The 16,172-nt window shown below is 38.9% G+C and overlaps 1 protein-coding gene across 4 annotated transcripts in view; it reads right to left on the bottom strand.

Annotated features, from left to right (window-relative positions):
• Positions 1-16,172, bottom strand: part of LOC105226425 (uncharacterized) — a 206,607-nt gene that overhangs the window by 15,161 nt on the left and 175,274 nt on the right. For all 4 annotated transcript variants that reach the window (XR_007422007.1, XM_049450349.1, XM_049450350.1 and 1 more), the window contains one exon: positions 15,184-15,406. Coding sequence is in view for 3 of the 4 variants with exons in the window: in XM_049450349.1 (XP_049306306.1) it covers positions 15,184-15,406 (223 nt within the window). In the remaining variant the exon portion in view is untranslated. The remainder of the gene's footprint in view (positions 1-15,183; positions 15,407-16,172) is intronic.

Below are 16,172 nucleotides of genomic sequence, written 5' to 3'. Positions count from 1 at the left end.
GCAATCCATTAAAAATCCCTCGTTTATTGAAACGACAAAAAGATTGGTCAACCAAATATTGGCATAATATTTGGGATTTGGGTAGGATATGTTTGGAGCACAACCGTTTTTTGATAGAAAAATTCTTTCTCAACCTGACTTTGGATCATTGTCTGCTAGTATCTAAAGCTATATTGTAAGCCCTTTTGTCAAGCATCGGGCACTAAATTTAAACTCGGAATGTTGGACTATGTTGCCATTTTTTTTCGATCGTTACCAGATTTGATAGACCATTTCAGTTAAACAACCCCAAGCTAACACATTTCACCTCCGCACTTCATATTGCTTTGAATGCACTTACTTTCGAGCCGCTCATGACTCTTTTGGAACTATCGTAAACCACAACCTGGCGGTTTTTGAAAAAGGATTTAAGCTTGGATCCGTGTAAAATTGTTCTCACTCAAGAACTGAAGCCATTGGATCACTGTGAGCGTCGTGAATCTGTCGATTTTTCCTTGGAACAACATGACACGATTACGATTTTTTAAAGAAAATCATCTTCTGCGATGAGGCTCACTTTTATTGCAGTAAAAACAAAAAACTTTCGATTCTGATGGGAAGAAAATCTATTAATTATTCACAGGCAACCATTACACTCAGCTAAATTGACAGTTTGGTGTGGTTTTTGATCTGGTGGAATCATCCGTCCGCACTCCTTTCGTAATGAAGCCGGCTTTTGTCGCTGGAGACTTTATAGATCGATTATAACCAACGTTTTATGGACGCGATTGGAAGAAGTTGATCGTGACAACTTCTGGTTGCAACAAGACGGGGCTACGTGCCACACAGCACTTGCAGCAACCGAATTATTGCGAGAAAAGGTTGGAGATTCGATTATTTATTATATTGACAATGAATTACCTCAAAGAAGTTGTGATTTAACACCATTAGACCACTTCTTGTGGGGTTATTTGAAATAATTAGTTAGTGATGCTTTCGATGTTTTCCCGCCAAGAACTATAAACTCGACAGCTGTTCTTTAAAATGATTAGGAGAGTGTTTTTGAAAGCAACGCGGCCAAAACAAATGTCGTTACTTAGAGCTTAACGAGAGCCCGGCAGCTTCGAGTGTTCAATGCACGGAAAGCCGTCCAGCCAATTGAAGCAGAACGGCTCACTGAATCTTCAACGGGCTTGAACCTTGAATTCCCCCACTATTACAAACAAAAGATACTTAAATTAATATTTAAATTTTTTCTTCACAAACAATTTTTTGGCAACAAGCAGCTTTCACGAAGCTTTAACACAAAATAAAAAAATCTCACAGCTTAAGGTTGCCAAAAACAAAAAACAACAAATGAGTGCGCGTCTACTCATTTACAGTCGCATAAATTTCCAGGCGAATTATAATAAATTTACCGCTCAATTTTAATAGAACAGCAACAATATTTCACGAACGAATTTCCTTAAATTCTAAGCACGTCGCGCTTGAGAAATTACGCGCGCCGCTTTTCATGCAACAAAGCAAAGCAACAACAACAACAGCAAAACTTTTGCTAAAATCGTAAAATATTTTCGGCCACAAAGGCGAGTAGGCGCCGCAGAAGGCAGTCGAGTGCGTCCATATTGCGTGTGGCGCGAGCCCTAACGCCGTCCACCCCCCTCACCAGCAACAATCAACAACAGATGTGTGTGTGTGAGTGGCAGTAATATAGAATTCGCTTAGTGCACTTGCTTTCTAATTATCACCCAATTATTTCCAATATCAAAATCCTTTGCCATTTATTGCTTGTTATTTTCGCGCGCCCGCACCTTCCTTTCAGGCCAGTGGCTGGCAGTAGAGCGCGCATTGATTCCCTGCTCATTGCTTTCAAAACGCATTCGCTTGGTCATTATTTACAGCGCTTCAGAGCACAGCACGGCACGACATGGGGGGCGGCATAGACCAGCGCGCAACAGCAACGCCAATGCCAATTTGACCGATAACATTCGAGCGCCAAGCCACCTCACAAGCCTACACTCCAGCCTGCTGTTGATATGATTGTTTGTTGTCGAGCGGAGCGCGTGTGTGCGCGCTCAACCCATGTTCGGCTTGAAAGGTTGATGCGGGCACTCGACCCTTTGTTTGGCTGTTGCTTCTCGATTGCCGTTGTTGTTGTGGGATAGTATATCTATCGATACTGCAAGACCCTTCTACACTGCGCGACGCGGCCCTGTCGCTTTGGCATCGAACGCACATAAATAAATTTGCATTTTATATTTTATGGATTTTCTAGCAGGTTACACGCACCGCCACACATCCTGGCGCCCACCACATCACGCCACGCTAACCGTGATAGCGCGGCCTGAGGTTGCGCAAAAAATGTGGAAAATAAATAAAGCCGGGTTAAAGCATGCGGCGCAGCAGCGCAGACCTTGAGCAAGCCAAACCGCTAAAAAGTGCGCACAACAACAACACGAAATCAAAAAACACAACAAAAATCTGCTGTCCGAACTCTTTGCAACCGCCAGCTCCTGCCCTAAGGCACCCCTCCTACACAAGGAGCCGGCCTCGCAGTCCCGTCGCTGTGGGTGCCTGTGGCTTGTGTGGTCCAACTAGAGTTTCCTGCTTGGCACTGTTTTGCTTCTATTGTCCTACTTTCACGCCGCCGATCGCTTGTTTGCCAAGCTTATTTGTTTATGCCACTGTCTGCGCGTGTTTGTGTGTGTGTGTGTATGCGACTCCTCGCTTTTATTGTTCTCACGTCTATCTGTTTGTTTTCAACTTTGTTGTCCACGTTGGCACTCAACTGTAAACTGTTTAAAATACGACAACAAAAGCAAGAACAATGGAGAAATTATTGAGCCCCAACAATGGGTACGGAGTTCGGTGGTATAAATTGCAGGTAGTGATTGACGAGACTTAGTCAAGTAATGCTTGCATTGTGGACCGAAGTGTAAAAAATAGTGCGGGATTAGCATTAAAAATGGCTGGTCATGGAAAGGTAAGGGAGTAAGGGTGAGAGATATACTCAATGGTGAGGTATTTTTTATTTGTGTTGAAATTTTCTTTACTTTTCGTATTGATAGTTATTTTGATATATTTGCTTGTATTGATTCCGATATTGGACTGATATAAGTAATGGTTTTGGTAAGGTAATGATATTGCGTTTTGATATATTTCTTGCTACCAGTATTGTTAGCGGCACTGATATTGGTAATGGTGTTGGTAATTGTACTGGACCTGATGTTTGTAGAGAAGTTGGTAATTATATGGATATTGGCAATGGTAGTAGTAATGTTGTTTGGGTCCGTATCCGTTTTATATTGGTAATAATATTAAGATTGGTAATGGTACTGAATTGGTAATTGTACTGAAATTGTTATTTGTAATGGAAGTACTATAAGTATTGGTATTGGTACTGGTAATTGAACTGAAATTGTTATATGTAATGAATATACTATAAGTATTGGTATTGATTATAGTAATGTTACAGGTACTGATAAGTTATGATTTGGTATTAAAAGTATTTCTGGTGCTGTTATTGGTAATGGTACTGGTGTTAGTAATTGTACTGGTGATTTGTACTGCAAGAACTATTAGTATTATAAGGAAGTACTATAAGTTTTGGTATTGGTAAGTATTGGTATTGGTAATTGAACTGCCATTGTTATATGCAATGGATATACTAGAAGTATTGGTATTGATGTTAGTAATGTTACAGGTATTGATAAGTTATGACTTGGTATTACTGCAAGAACTATTAGTATTATTAGGAAGTACTATAAGTAGTGGTATTGGTAAGTAATGGTATTGGTATTGGTAATTGTACTGAAATTGTTATATGTAATGGAAATACTAGAAGTATTGGTATTGATGTTAGTAATGTTACAGGTATTGGTAAGTTATGGTTTGGTATTAATAGTATTTCTAGTGCTGTTATTGGTAATGGTACTGGTATTGGTAATTGTACTGGAAGAACTATTAGTATTATTAGGAAGTACTATAAGTTTTGGTATTGGTAAGTAATGGTACAGGTATTGGTAATTATACTAGAACTGTTCTTTGTAGAAATACAATACGTATTAGTAAATTATGGTTTGGTATAATAGTATTTCTGGTAATGTTATTGGTAATGGTTAGTAATTGTATTGGTTTTTGTACTGGAAGAACTGTTAATTGATAGTAAGTAATGACATTACTTTGATATTGATATTGGTACAGCTATTGGTAATGGTATTTATATTGGTAATGATACTGGTGTTCGTAATTGTACTGGAATTGCAATTTCTATTGAAATTTTTAATGATATGAGTATTGGTAATGTTATGTAGTAATGTTGTTGCTGTTGAAAAAGTGATATGTTGGAACTGGTATGAATAATTACATCTTATTTTTCATTATCTTTAATTCCATTTTAATGGATAACTCATTTATGCTTACTGATATTGGTTTTAAGGAAAATAATTTTATTTTCGGCTACACTTTCTATTTATGTTGTTATTAAATTGAAGCTAGTAATTTTATGTACAATGATTTTGATGGTAATTATGACGGATCACTGGTAAAACTTTCGTTTAGTCTTCACATACATTTTTATTGCATGAACAGAGGATATTGAGTTTGCCACGAAGTTCGTAATATTCAGATGTAAAAGTCAGAGACCTATAAAGAAAATATGTAATTAGCATAATCCGTTTTCCCTTGTGTCTCTACGTAAACTAGTCCCTCAGTATTTGAGGTATCGATCTGAAGTTTCGCATACACCCTATACTCTCCAAGAAGCTGCCCATTTGTTGGAATCGCCGAGTTCTGACTTTTAAAGCATGTAACTGTTAATAATTAACTTGTATTGACAACTTTTTTATTTCACGAGTTATCTTCAGGAAAAGAGTGTTCCGATCGGACCACTATAGCAAATAGTTGAGGGTACAAAGTGACCGATCAAAATCAAGATAAAAGATTTTTTTGTACCCTTTTACGCTATAAGACAGGCACTTCTGGGCAGTATTTTAACTTCGGTGTAGCCGAAGTTCGCTTTTTCTTGTTTCAACCAACTCTAGAAGCTCTCATTGGTACATATTAATTGCCTTAAAATTGGTAATGTCATTCAGATTGCTATGAGTCATTATTATATACAAATTATAAGGACTACATTGCTTCGATCTCAGTTTTAGTCGTTTATATCCCAAATGTATAATATGTTAAAATAAGTACTTTAAATGAAAATTGTACCAAAAAACGAGTGCCGTTGCCTACATTCAGGGGCATTTATTAGGTGAAATAATTGGCTTAGCGAAGTTCTGCACCTTACATAAAAAAGGTATCGCATGGGACCAGAACTGCTCTACGCGTGGCTCATTTGCTTACCAGATTACATAACCTAACCTATATAACTTTTTTTTTTGATATTATTAAAAAAATTTGTTAAATATCAAAAAAGATAAAAATAGTTGAGATATATTTTATAAATAATTTGACTGAAAAAAAATTTTATAATCGAAAGGTGCACGAGTTAAAAATTAATTTAATAATGGTAATAACCAAACAGAGCCTAAATGTAATTTTAAGCAATTCCCAAATTTAAGCTTTAAATTTTTGTTTATTTAGCCACCCAAGTGTCTAACTCATTCAGCAAAAAGAAGTATATAAAATATTTTTTTGCTTTATCTCTTATTTTAGTTCAATAATTGCACACTGTTCTTCTATGTAAGATAAATCGCAAGAGAATGCAAGAAATCTCCGAACACAAATATACACACAAGCATAGTTTTAGGTATGACGGTATATACGAGTATGCATTTCAAATGATGTGCCGGATAAAAATTGAAAACAGCGGCATGTGGCAAAGCTGAAGAAATGAATAAACACACGTCCTTTAAATACACACACACATACATACCTACATATGTAGAGAGTAGTGTGCTTAGGTAAGTCTTCAACGTCAAGCTCGCCAGAGACAGCGCTAACATGGGGCAACTGGCAAAAAACCGCACCAATAGATTAGGAAGATTTTCGATTTACGAGGCAACCGACTATGCAAAACCATTTCTAGTACACGACACCAGTCAACATGTGACCTTAGAGAGATGCAGGTGATTTCCTTGTTGTTTTTGCTGTTGTTGCGATTTTTCCCTGCTGTCAAGGTGTGATTGCAGACAACGATGAATGGCTGTGCGGATGGATTGTGGTGGAGGGAAAGTATGTTTGTAAAACGCCACAGCTTCAACTGTTTACTCACAAAGCCGAGTCGATATATGTGAGTGTGTGTGTGTGTGAGCGTGTATATATGGGGATGTGCGGCAATCCACGGGAACCGCATGGTTTAAGTATAAAATAAATTGTTTTGGCATTAGGAGCTTACCACTGTGTATGAGTGTAAGTATGCCTGCTTCGGAAAAGGTGTTCGTGGGGTGGGGCACAGAGTATGGGGGTGAAACAGCTGAACTCCAGACAAACCATAATATAAAGGCAAGCTTCGTTCTTTAAGTTACATAAGAGCTGCACTTTTAATAGTCACTTGTAAACAAATATTTTGTTAGACGTACTCAAGTATTATTCGGATAAAAAACCCAAAGATATACATCAAGGTTATAGTAATGATTCCAAAAATAAGACAAAAACGAAAAAACGTTAACTTCGGCTGCACCGAAGCTAATATAGCCTTCACAAGTGCATTTCTTTTAGTAACTATGTGTGCAGTTTGTATGGAAGCTATATGCTATAGTAATCCGATCTGAACAATTTCGGAGATTACATTGTTGCCGTAAAAAATAATCTATACCAAATTTCGTGAATATATCTTGTCAAATGTGAAAGTTTTCCATACAACAACTTGATTCCGATCGTTCAGTTTGTATGGCAGCTATATGTTATAGTGGTCCGATATCGACAGTTCCGACAAATGAGCAGCTTCTTGAAGCGAAAATGACGTTTTCAAATCTCGATATCTTAAAAACTGAGGGACTAGTTCGTATATATACAGACAGACAGACGGACACACGGGCACGGCTAAATCGACTCAGCTCAACGTACTGATCATTTATATACATACATACTTTATAGGGTCTCGAACGCTTTCTTCTGGGTGTTAAAATCTTCGTGACAAACTTAATAACCCTGTTCATATTCATTGTTTTTTAACTTTTGGCTAATTTTGATGGACATTTCTTTAAACAAGGTGAGAATTATAAGAATTTGGAATTTATATATGCTTTTCATCTAGTTATAGAGCTGGTTCTTCGACAAATAAGATATCCTATACATAGAAAGCACCTTCGAATTGAGGATAAATCTTAAGAGAACTTTTTCAAGATAAAACTCACTTGAAATCCTTGAAAGCGACGAGCACGACAAACTTTTAGATTTCGGTTTCAAGTTAGAGCCGAGCTCGGATAGATCATACGGTACCAAGAGCAAAAAATTTAAAGACTTTTTTATAATTTTAAAACTCTTAATTTCAAAACCTATGACATCACCCTCAAAGTGGTCCCCACAGTGCTAACGTTTTTTTCAATCCTCAAAACGATTGTTAAAGTCAATATCCGGAATGGTCTTTAATGTACTGAGATAAATTAGACGCATACGATGGTTGCGACTTGATATTGGTTGGGAATTTGGCAAAAAAACTCACCAAGATTTATTACAGTATGCGACGGTGCATTATCGTAGTGCAGAAACGAGAGCTATCGGCCCATAATTGCGGCCTCTTTTAACGAATAGCTTCGCGCAAACGACGCATAACACTCAAACAGTATTCCTTTTTGGCAGTTTGGCTGGTCGGAGGGAATTCAATAATCAAAAAAAAAAACTGACAACATAATCCTGATTTTTGACCTACTTTGACGTGTTTTTCGGCTTCGGCTCACCTTTGCCACGATATTTGGTCGATTAATCGTTTTTTCCGGATCGTAAGCATAAATCCAAGACTCATTGGCAGTAAGTTCCTGACATCATGGTAGTCGAAAGCATTGTTTCACAGTCGTTAACGCGACACTGTTTTCCGAATAAAATTGAGTGGTTTTGGAACCAATCGTGCTTTCACTCTTCTTAGGTCCAATTGATCTTTCCAAATAGCTTTCACTGATCCTTCCAATATTCCAACGTAAGATCTCTGACTCTGTTAATTGCCGATTCTCAAGCACCAATCCCTTTATTTTTTTTTTGACGTGTTGATCATCAGTCGATGTTGATGGCCTTCTTGGGAATGGTTCGTCGTTATTGCGTTCTCGGCGCTCTTTGAATAATTTGTTCCAATCAAAAACTCTTGCTCACGACAAACAATTAACACCGAAGTCATTTTACAACGTTCTAAACGTTTCGGCACCAGAAATTTCATTCTTTTTTTGATGAAACTTCGACGAACGCTCTTTATGTGTTTCAGAAAGACTAGCTTATACTAAACTCTAATGATTATTTTTATGTGGCATTTGGCACAGATAAAAAGTCTTACTATTTTTTGTTCGTAGTAGCATATGCTAAATTGGTCCGATTTAAACAATATTTTCGGAAATTGTAGCCAAAATATAAGCTCCTCAATTTTAAAATTTTCAATTGATATCTCTCTCGGAAATTTCAACTAAGATGTAAATAAATTATATGAAAGATATTTCAATCAATAATTTCTTTTATGAAATTGTAGTTGTAATTTTACAACAACAAAAAACCGTTATTATTACTGAATGGCGATGACAAACCCGATACTTTTCCGAATATAATTGAGTAATCACTTAATAGTAATAAAATTGCAATCCTATCCTTTGAGGCGCGATAATTGTCTCGTTGCTAACAGTCCTTCATGCAAGTGCGAAAAGAAAACTTTATTTTATGCGAAGTTAAATTAAGCGAAAAGTATTTTTTTGCTTTTTGTTTCACAACACTCGAGAATTGAATTTCATAAAACTACAAAAATTGCACAAACAAAACGCGCATGCAATCAATTTTGATAAAATATTAAAAATAACGACCACTTGCACGCTCACACATACAAATATACATATGAAAATGTATATAACGGTATTTGAGTTATAAATTTTGCCATAAAAGACATGCCGTCTCGTTGATACCGCGCGAAAGGCACCTAAGCAGCAAAAAATTGTGTAATGTCCGGACAAAAAACTTGAAAGCTCACACGCACACATACACGCACGCATACAAATACCAATAAACACACATATTACAAATGAATAAATGGAAAAGCCAAAACCAAACCCAACAGCGGCATCAAAATCAAGTTAAAGCCAACTATGAGCGCGCACGCCAGAAAAAATGCGCGAACAACAACCAACAGCAAGAACAACAGCGCACAGCAGGCAAGAAAAAAGAGTTGGGCAAATTTGATACAACGGCACTTTTGTAACAATTTCACGAATTCGTTTCATATATTGAAACTTTTATTTGCCGTGCGACAAGCGCGCGCGCTCCCGCGTGTGTGTGTGAGTCAGCAAAAACTTGTTGTGCGGACTAACTGAGGGATGCGCCAAATAAACACCCGGCCAGCCGCGGAATACTGGCGACAAGAGTGAAACTAGTATTTTCGCGGATTGAGCTGGCATTTCCGAGCTTCGGCTGCGTTTTTTATTTGCTGCTCGCTGCAGCTGTTGTGGCTTGGAGCGCCGCGCAGATATGCGACAATAGTTGCCAACATCAACCTGTGCGCTCTCAAAGCAAATTGCATAGTTGTTGGGGGCGTTGAAGTGTTGCCCTGCCGGTTATTCCACCGCACTCACTCCGCTCGCTCCTCCACTTCATCAGCTGGCTGCCAGACGCAACGACGACGTTGTTGCTGCACTTGCTGCAAGTAGCATCCACATACCAAACATACGAGTGTAATGAAGCAGTTATTTTACAAGTCGCTTCGAAAATTGCATTGACCCGGTTCTACGTGCATTGGACATGAGGTCCACATTTCTTCAAAAATGATGCCGACGGGAACGTATTCGTCAATGGTGAACGTTATCGCGCCATCATAATTGACTATTTGATGCCTGAGATTGAAGCTCGTGATCTCGGCGACATTTGTTTGCAACATGACGGCGCCACTTCTGCCGCACATCACATCAATCAATGGATTTATTGAGAGAACACTGCGGTGAGCATATATTATTATAGGGCACATCGACTTTTAGCGCGTGTTCTCCAAACGGCCAGTGAGTGCCCTATTACAGTAGCTGTAAGTCTGAAAATACTAACCTTGGACCCATGTTGTAAGTCTATGGTTCTGATCTTGTAATACTGAGAACATATCTGTTTTGTTATCTTGCAGTTGGTTATTGATTTCCATCTGCTCTGGGCTAGAAGTTCAAAATAAGTACAAAACTCTCTTGCCACCTCACTATGATGGATTCATACAATAATGAATTTCAATGGTTTATAATTTTCACAACTTCAAGTTCGCGAACTTCAGAAGTGGTTTAAAAGTACAAATCTTTCTTTTACATAGTTTGACAGAATTCTGAAATCTGTTTTCTCTCTGGTCCCACACTGAATTTCCCTCCATATTAAAACATTATATTGTGTTGTTTAACGTGCAATAAGTATTGGAGTATCTTGAACTAACTGCGTGCCACTTTACATATTTAAATGATCTTACGAATGTACACCCGTACTTTTCGAATGCTTCCACATATTCCAATTATATTAACATCTGAAGAATTTTTTTTTAATTATTGCTAATTTGAAAACGCCTCAAAAAACAATTTAAGAAAAAATATTTTCCAAATTGAGTGCTGTGTTGCGAACTAATGGACCCTTTAGTCCTTTGGTATATAAAAATGTATGGATATATTTGCATACATTCATACTATACATACTTCCCAGCGAGTGCCATTTTCTGTCCTTTGATATTTAATATTCTATTTTTTGTTGCTGTTGTTATTTATGTATACAGTTTTGATTACTTTCACATAACTGTTCTATTCTAATTGAGGCAGTTTTGTTGTACAAAAGTCACACAAATTGTCATGCACAATTCTCACGTGAAATACACACCATGCAGGGACCGCAGGGCGTATGATGAACTTTTTTATTACTCAGTATGTGTACTTCGACACGAAAGCTAGAAGCAGAACATGGAACAGAGAATATAACATAGCATCTCAATTCGGCTAGTTCGTATAAATTCCAGACGAGAGCCCAATTTTTCGACCACTTTTTAGAGTCATTGGGGCCGAATCGGGACCTGTCAAAAATTGACGATCTCTGGCGTATCGCGCGTACAAGCGACTTCACAGAACCCCAACAATAAAATAAAATCCTTCAATACATTGATTGTTTCGTTAGTTGTATGGCATGCAACGTCTGTAGTGGTTTGTTGGAACCAAAGGTCATCCACAACAACATTCTCCATTACAGCAATGAAAAAGCAATTAAACATTGCTCTTTAGCGTTCTTTATTGACTGTAATATTATGGTCGGCTGCCTTTTTTAAGAAATATGGATCAGTGTTTCTCTCTGTCCATAGAGTACCCCAATCAGAGCGAGTTTTTCATGATGTAACGGCGTCTTAGTAATGGCTTGTCGCCAAATGCGACAATTTTGATTACTAACGCACCCAATCGATCAAAAATAAGCTTCATCTTTGAACAATTTTTTTTTGTGAAAATCAGGATCGGTGACCATCTCTTTTTGACTTCACTCACCAAACGTGAGACGCGTTTAATGGTCGATGGGTTTGTTCATTATGGAATTATGAAATGGCAAACCAAACTGTGTATAAATCAAGTAACAGATATCAAAAATTTCTCAAAACACCCGTTATTTTCTTGGGATTTCGATAAATTTTCGACCCCAATCTCAGTGAGGATTGCGTTGAACAGAGCAGCATAGTAACATAACTGAAACGACTTTAATAAAATAACGGCTTTCAACATGCACATACAAATATATGTATGTATGAGACACACATACACACGACGAAGCCACAAAATCATACAAGTCTACACTCACACACGCAAAAGCGCGCCAGCAAAATAGAGTTAATCCAATTTAATCGAAATCGCAGCGAATAAAAAATATCGCCAGCTGCACATTTCGCTTAACGACTGCGTTATTATTACTGTTAGACGCGTCGCTGTGTTGGCGAATCGCCGGCATATCGGGCGCACGTTCGGTGAATTTTCGGTTAGTTCTTTGGATGTTTTTCTAAGCCATAAACGCTGTTCTACATTTCGCACAGCGCACCGCGCCTCACTTCTCTGCGCACGCTTGGAATAACGACAATTAAGCGGCTGGCTTAATACACTGCATACAACAACTACAACAATAACAACAAAAATGTGCAGCATATGACCAAATGACCCAACAATCTGAGCACTTCATGCCGCCACCGACGCTGCAGTTGTGCCGTTGGCCGTCGGGCGTTGGGCGTTGGGCGTCGGGCGGAATGCCGTCGCTGGCCGTGCTATGGCCGAAATCCATTTAGCCAATCGAAATTTCTGTTGACTGGCGCCGAAATGCATAAAAGTTAAATATTAAACATAACAAGTAAACAGAGAGAGTCGCACAAATAAACAAAATAGAAATAGCAACAACAACAACACAGCCACAGCAGCCATACACATGTGTATGCAACAACAACAACCATCTAAATTAACAAGCAAAATGCCAAGCTTGTAATTGCATTTGTTCATCGGTTGTCAGCGGCGCCGCATAAATACCCTTAGGCATCAGCCGGACGCTGTGGCGCGGGCGGGGACATGGACTTGAGCAAAAAGCGTAATTAAAGCTTGTGCTGTCGGCATGCTGTTGTTGTAGCTGTGGCGGGCACGGCGCTAATAGAATAACATTTGCTAAAAATATAATGATAATTGCTGTTGCACGGTGCAGTGTCGGGGTTGTGGCACGAGATACCGATGCAAGCGACGTCGCGCGGCTGAATTCGATAGGTCAGCGAATTGAAATGGCAGCGAGTGTTGCCTGTGGCAGCTGACGGCAGTAAGCGGCGAGAAGAGATAACAAGCAGACATGTTAATATTTGCCAGCTTTGAGTTGTTTTGAAACAATAAATGTCGCTATGATTAAGGAGACAGTGCTTTTCAATTGAATAAGTTGACTTTATTTACCTGCTAAATAAATTTGACACCGAATCGATAAAAAAAATTGTTGTTTTTTTTTTTTTTTTTTTTGTTAATTTCATAAAAGTTACTCATACGTCACGTTGCACAAATATTTTTCAATCATGAACTACATACAGCTTACTTTCGGAGTAACCTAGCGAAACCCAAAAGCCTTGAGTGAGGTTCCAAAAATTGCTGGGCAATCTAGAATCAGCGGTTCTGGAGTTTCCGGTACCGTCATGGCGTAAGACCGACAGTTTGCAGAAGAAGCTTTGCCCATTTTGGACAAGTGTTTCTTGATTCTGCAGTGCTCAGTATAGAGTGAGACAAGGATACAGAATTTGTTTCAGGGGAGGTTATTCACATCTCTAAGACTTGCTATGTAGGTTTTTACCTGCCAATAGCAGCTTGGCATAGCGCATTGCTGCTACCTGCCAGTGGCGTTCCCTCCCCATTTTCTTCTCCGTGCGGAGAAACTGCTTTATGTTGTGGGTCTCCACCGATAGAGCTTGAAATCCACCGCAGAGCGGGCTAGTTCGTCGACCAGTTCATTGGCGGCTACCCTTTATGCTCCGGAACCCAGATCAGGTGCACACGGTTGCAAACTGATAGGCGGTTCAGCCTTCCTATACACTCCTCCACTAATAGACATTTGACTTCATACGCTGAGATCGCTTTTAGTGCCGCTCGACTATCGTTGAGTATAGCGATCCGCTAGTTGCGATAATTGCGTTGAAGACTGAGTTCCTCACACTGACTTAAGACAAAGACTTTTGCTTTAAAAATGTTCATCCATCATTCTATTGGTATGTATAACTTGGTATGCGGTCCCGCAATACCAACAATAGTAGGTCGAGTGGGTTATCACTCCATCCCGCATTACTGCCGAGAGTAACCTTAACCCTTTCAGCCCCAAAGGACTTTTTAAACGATGTCAAACATATATAGAAGTTGCTTATAAGCAACTTCGGGGCTGAAAGGGTTAAACTACTTTGTGAAGTTTACCTTCTGCATATCGCCGTAACCTATTTCGAAGAAACGCCAGTGGTGTATTTTCCCCTAAGGCCTTCATTTGTTGAGGCGAAATTATCTTCTCTTTGTCATACCCCTCTGCTGCTTAGCAGCACAGTGAGAGCTCCCGCATGACTTCAAATGCTGCGATTGGGCAAGTGCGCATTGGCGCTGAAGCGCAGACGCAAGTAAATCTTTGCAACTTCGATAGTTGAATCCCTACCGAAGACTGCGTTGTCTTCGATGGCCAAGCAACCGATCCATAAGTGACAACAGGTCATACGATCATGGTACACAGCCACCTGATGATACCTGACTTGCTGCCCCAGGATCTTGCGGTTAAGCGTCTGCATATCATGAATACTTGGTGGCTCTGGACAGTGCGAATTCCAGATTTTTTTTCCGCCGTAAGGTTGAGTCTAATGTGAGGCTTAGGAATTGGACCCCTTTCGACACCTCCAACTCCCTGCCACCAAGTGTTAGGGACCAAGTGAAAACGAACGGGAAGCAGTCATTGTGCCAAAGTGAAATTGATAGAAAATTTGATCATGATACAGATTGTTATTGTTTTATATGTATGTATGTTATTAAAAACTTAGTTATAACCAGAAAGCTGATGCCACGATTTATAAGCACTTCACATCCAGCTAAATCGCCGTAGTCATTAGATAGACACATTTTTATAAAATGGTGGCAACTTCAATGTGCCTCTAATGTTATTGTGACTAACATTTTTGTTTTTATAATTAATTACATAATGGCTATTATTGCTACTGCAGGTAAAATATATATTAACCCAATTTTATAGAAGGTAATTGCATAATTATTTTAATTTCAAAAATATTTTGTTGCTTTTTTGTAGAGTTTTCACTTTTAAACATAGACGATGTGGCATCACTAATACACACGAGATTGTGTGCTTTATGCGCACCACCACAGCATTTGCATAAAATTATTAAATTTATTTTACAGCAGCTCACACAAACAAACACAAACACACGTGGCTCTTTCAATGCATTTTAAACAGAAATCGCCTGTGTTCCATTTTCGACACTCATTTTAATTAAATTTATTTTTAGTCGCACAAAATTTCGATTGCACTGTCAAAATTTCGCATTCTAATTTCTAATAATAGACTTTTGTATTGGTTCACACTTACCAACATACATGCAGGTGAGCAGCAGCTGCAGCGCCGGTACTGAGAATCGCTCATTCTCCAGCTTAACCAATTCCAATGCTAATTTTTCGATTTTGTTGCGCAACATCGGCGTCACTATGCCGACAGCTGGTGAACCAACGGCACTACCGGCAGCCGACGCGCCTGATGATGTGCTCATGCCACTATTACTGGTATTACTTATGACCACCATGCGTTCGAGACCCTGGAAGTAGAAATAGAATACGGAAAAATATTATTTGAAATTAAATGATTAGGTGGCAGCACCAATATTGGGGTACATTAGATTCTAAAACTGATATCTAAGAAGTGAGAATTCTAGGACTGCTAGGGTTAGTGCTTTATAATCTCTGAAAAGTTTCTATAAAGAAGCTGCTCCGTTACGTTCTGTTATATTCCTGCTAGTTCATCTGCATGCCTGAGAGTAGATGCTTCACTCTCAGATACTTTAGAAATGAACTCACAAAAACGGTACAGTGAAGAATTATTCAGCAAGATCCTCACCTAAACAACTTCTACAACTCACATTCGATACAATTATTTTTCATCAACGCAGGATAAAGGCGCTTCGCTCAATGTTTCCAAATAGCGAACACATTGCCTCACAAGCACCTAGCAGTGCAATCCTCATCTTTTTATCTTATCTAATCTTAATAGCAGCAGGCATAGTTTATGTTGGCCACATTTTTTGAGACTCTTCAAATTTCTGTGTGGTATTCGGCAGACCATATTCTCCAGCTCTGATCACTGCAGTCCTCTGGATACAAATCTGCACGACCAGAAATTCAATAATCTGAAAGCACGAAACCTGTTTTTAAGAAGCTGATGGGAAATTTGTGCCTTATACATATGCTGGCGCAGAACCTTGCTCGAAGGTCCAATGCTCTCCGTCGAAGAGAGTATGGCTTAACTACAGGGTAGGCCATTTAAAGTTGACCCATTTGTTTCTAAAAAAAAAAGAACAAAAGAAA

The sequence above is a fragment of the Bactrocera dorsalis genome, chromosome 2 (genome assembly GCF_023373825.1).
Source record: "Bactrocera dorsalis isolate Fly_Bdor chromosome 2, ASM2337382v1, whole genome shotgun sequence".
NCBI classification, from domain to species: domain Eukaryota; kingdom Metazoa; phylum Arthropoda; class Insecta; order Diptera; family Tephritidae; genus Bactrocera; species Bactrocera dorsalis.
The sequence above is the reverse complement of the archived record's forward strand: the minus strand, read 5'-3'. Positions and strand labels throughout refer to the sequence as shown.